Here is a 4,127-nt window from a genome sequence, read left to right as displayed (position 1 = left end):
ATTTCATTTCATTTCATTTCATTTCATTTCATTTTATATTTTTTACAGTGAGAAGTATTAAGGGCAGAGAAAAGGGGCCATAATTTATCCAGAATAGAATTCATATTGGTGAATTCAGACTGTCTGGTGTGGCAACACATCCAAGATCTTCACTGGCTTTGGGAAATGCCTTCTGCAAACTTCATCCCTTCCCACCTGCTGGTCTGGGCTGTTCAACCCTCCAAAGGTAAATACCAATAAGAGAATTAATTCTTGAGCTTAAAAGCCTTTAGGAAGCCAAGCTGGATTTATTTGGGCTTCTCCAAGATGTTATTCCTCACTGAAGGTAAATGGGACACAACAGCCACTCTGGGCCTATCAATATTCACATTTAGCAGAAATTCATTAGAAATTCAATTAAAACACGTTTAGATGGAACTTTAGGGACAGCACGCTTGAAAAATGGAATCAACACTTTACCTTCTGGATCGATGGCTTCCTCACCCTGCAGCCTCAGGAAAACATCTTCCAGGGTTGTCCTGGTCACCTCGTAGTCAACAACCCCCTGCAAGAGGCTGCTCTCGAGGTGGCTGAACAGACCTGGAGAAACAACCAGAGTCACGAGCTCAGCCAGCTCAGTGTTCCAGCACTGATCCCCACAGCCTGGCCATCAATCCCTGTCAGCTCCAATTCATCACAAATTTATCGTGTTTTTTACAGGTGGAAACTTCAGTGGTTTTGGTTTTCATGGATGTAGTGCTTTAGATTCGTCAAAAAAACCTCAAGGTTTTTAGTTTTTGGGTTTTTGGGGTTTTGGGTTTTTGGGTTTTTGGGTTTTTGGGGTTTTGGGGTTTTGAGTTTTTGGGTTTTTGGGTTTTTGGGTTTTTGAGCTTTAGATTCGTCAAAAAAATCTCAAGGTTTTGAGTTTTTGGGTTTTGGGGTTTTGGGGTTTTGAGTTTTTGGCTTTTTGGGTTTTTGGGTTTTTGGGTTTTTGGGTTTTTGGGTTTTTGGGTTTTTGGGTTTTTGGGTTTTTGAGTTTTAGTTTGGTCAAATTTGAGTTTAACCATCCTGAAAACAGAAGAGAGTCAGTGGAATTTAGTTTGTAGATTAGTTAGTGGATTTTCTTTTTTTTAATCTTCATTATTAATATTAGCACGTGCTTTCTGTAAAGCTGATATTTATGCAGCTTCCTAACATCACACATTATGAACCAAAGAATACAATTATCCCCTTCACTGTAACTTTGATTTCTGCTTTTCCCAGCAGTGGATTTCCCTTTAAAACCCTGGCACAGGGATGGGTTTCTTACCTGGGAAGCTGTCGGTGTTTTCCAGAGGCAGCCTGAAACACAGCTCATCCCTCCTCTGTCCCTGGAGCACAGCATCAGGGATGTACTGTCTGACCACGGACGACACAAGCTCTGGGTCACACAGGTCATTTATCTGCATCCTGTTACCAAAGAAAAATATAAATGTTAAGTTGTTATAATGTTAAATAAGGAAAAAAAAAGGTGCATCATCTGGTTGGAGTCCAGAGGCAGGTTTCCTTAGGGAAACCTCACAAAACTGGGCAGAACTTCAGTGGGAATGTTTACAGCCATCTGCAATGCACAAAATGGTTGAGGTGAAGAATTATCATCCTGGAATCCTGGAATCCTGGAAATTTGGGAATCAAGCTCCTTTTGCATCACAGCCATCTCACTTCAGGCAGAGATCAGCTCACCCTGTCCCCTGTCAGCTGCACAGGAGGTGCAAAGTCACCTCAGCTGCGTGCTCAGAGCTTTCAGGGTCAGGTTCCAAGGAAAGGCAGCTTGTTGTCCAACGCAGGGAAATTTTGGCAGCCTTTAAGTTCCTCTAAAATGAATTGTCAGGATTTCTATTACTGTCTATACAAACTCAACCAAAACCACAGATTCTACAAGAAAATACTCACGAAAATGAGAAGCTTTTCACAAAAAGAACAACGACCAAAAGCAAAGGTTTTACCTTAAGTGATAGCCAATTCCCCACTTTCTCTTCAAGTAGAGAGATGAGCCAACACTCTGTAATCTCCCACAGGAGAGGAAAGCTTTCCGATCTAAGGAGGAGGGAATACAAAGGATTTAGGGGGATTTACAAGACTGACCTCACTCTGCTCCTTCTGAACCCAGCAGACATTTTCATAATAAATTGAGAGGAGTAAAACCAGGCCAGTCCTGAAGGTCATTATTTTTTTGTTATTTGTAAGCCAATGCCTTCCTCCTCAACATCATGGTTAATTCTTTTAGTTCTGCATTCTTGTGGGCTCGTGGAGAATTTCCCACGCAGCACAGGAATAATACGGAAATGGGAGTAGCAGCAAGTGAAATCCAGGAAAATAAACCACGTTTTACTGACACAGAGACAAATCCAGATAACGTGGAAGTGCTTTATCCTGGAGAAGACTGAATTATCCTGCAGAGGAGCAGGAGCAAAGCCTTGGAGGGACACATCAGCCTGGTGTCAGGGCTGCTTGGGCGGTCGCTGTCAGGCAAAACGCGTGCGGCGAGCACCAGCTGTGCCACAGTGAGACCCACAGCTGGGCTGTGCCCTGGAAACCCCCGGTTTGCACCCCCTGAGGTGCCCCCCTGGGCTCACCAGCCTGAGCATCGGCCTCCTCCATGGCCTGGGTGGTGACGAGCGTCACGCGCCCGGCGCGGCGCTCCCGCAGCAGGCTCCAGACGTGGTGCCTGGAGCAGGGATCCAGCCCCGCCGTGGGCTCGTCCAGGAGCAGCACCTGCAGAGGACAACGGGATCAGAGCTCCCCTCGCCCCAGCCGTGCCCACGTGGCTCAGTTCCACACTTGCACCGCTTCGTTTCGCGCTTCTGGCGGCCTCGCTCAGAGAGGAGAACACATCCTCAAGTATCGCTCGTTTTTATTGCTCTTCCTCCTGCTGCAGTATTGCCACCCCTCTAATTAAAAATACAGCTCTGATTGAACCAGATTCCCCAGTCCTTCCAATAAGGGAATTAGCTTGGAATGGCAGGGGAAAATCACAACAAGCTCTGTGCCAAGTTGAAATGCAAAGCTATGTCCCAAAACAATAAATGTTGTGTGTGTGCATAAACACGACCGGTCCCTACCTGGGGATCCCCTAAAATTGCGATTCCAAGAGACAGTTTTCGTTTTTGTCCCCCACTCAGGGCATCAGCACAAACATTCTGAGCGTCAGTGAGGTCCATCATGACGAGAACTTTCTGCACCTTGGGAGCACACCAAGACAAGAGTCACATTTCCAAAGCCCTGGGCACCTCTGAGTTCCTAAATGGCTACAAATATCACAACTTCCAAGATTTCAAACTTACCTACTCTTAATGGATTTGCTTGGAGCTAAATAAGACAAATCTGAGTTTTAACTCAAGATGTGAGGATAAGAAAGAATTGGAAAACCAATCTGCCACTAAATTAGGTTTGTTCTCATTTCCAGAGAATAAGATGTAGGTGATCATCTTTTATAAATAAAGCACAAAGAGCCCAAGATGCCATAAAAGAGAAGTCAGTGGCTGAGAAGCACGCACCAACCTCTTCATCTACTTCCTTCCACTGAATCCCCTTGATGTGAGCAAAAATTCTCAGGTTTTCCTTCACCGTTAAGGCTTCAAAATGCAAATTAATTTGGGGGCAAACCCCAATCCTTTTCTGCATTCCTTCCATATTCCACATTTCAGAAGCACTGTAGTTGTAGATCATGGCAGAGCCTGCACAGGGGGGGTGAATGAAACATTTGACATCAATTCCAGCACCATGGATGTTTCTCAAGTGTTAAATTAAAAATTCAAAAAGCAAAGAAGCAAAATAACCCGATAGCCCAAAGATTTAACACCTTTCAAAAGTATTTCAGAGCACCAAAACCCTCCCTTAAAAATAAAAGCATATTTCCTGTAGGTGTGCAGCTGATGGAAAGCAGCAGGTCATCCAGATGGACAAATGACCATGGTGCACACCTGAGGGATCCATCATCCCTGGAGCTCGTGTTGAAGGAAAAGTCTGCACTGACAACAACCCAGCAGGAATTACTGAGGGAAAACCTGGAGGTTTTTTCCATATTTCCCCTTACACTTGAAAAAACCAACAGCTGCCAGCATCCAAGCCCATCATCATCATCATCATCACCATCATCATCATCATCA

At 44.7% G+C, this 4,127-nt stretch overlaps 1 protein-coding gene across 2 annotated transcripts in view; it reads right to left on the bottom strand.

Annotated features, from left to right (window-relative positions):
• The window catches only part of LOC107212637 (ATP-binding cassette sub-family A member 9-like), a 28,362-nt gene that overhangs the window by 13,063 nt on the left and 11,172 nt on the right, over positions 1-4,127 (bottom strand). For both annotated transcript variants that reach the window (XM_015646141.3, XM_015646142.2), the window contains exons 13-18: positions 3,520-3,695; positions 3,081-3,200; positions 2,595-2,733; positions 1,965-2,055; positions 1,289-1,428; positions 460-579 (exon numbers count right to left, since the gene is read on the bottom strand). In XM_015646141.3, coding sequence (XP_015501627.1) covers positions 460-579; positions 1,289-1,428; positions 1,965-2,055; positions 2,595-2,733; positions 3,081-3,200; positions 3,520-3,695 — 786 coding nt within the window. The remainder of the gene's footprint in view (positions 1-459; positions 580-1,288; positions 1,429-1,964; positions 2,056-2,594; positions 2,734-3,080; positions 3,201-3,519; positions 3,696-4,127) is intronic.

Source organism: Parus major, chromosome 18 (assembly GCF_001522545.3).
Source record: "Parus major isolate Abel chromosome 18, Parus_major1.1, whole genome shotgun sequence".
Lineage (NCBI taxonomy): Eukaryota > Metazoa > Chordata > Aves > Passeriformes > Paridae > Parus > Parus major.
The sequence above is the reverse complement of the archived record's forward strand: the minus strand, read 5'-3'. Positions and strand labels throughout refer to the sequence as shown.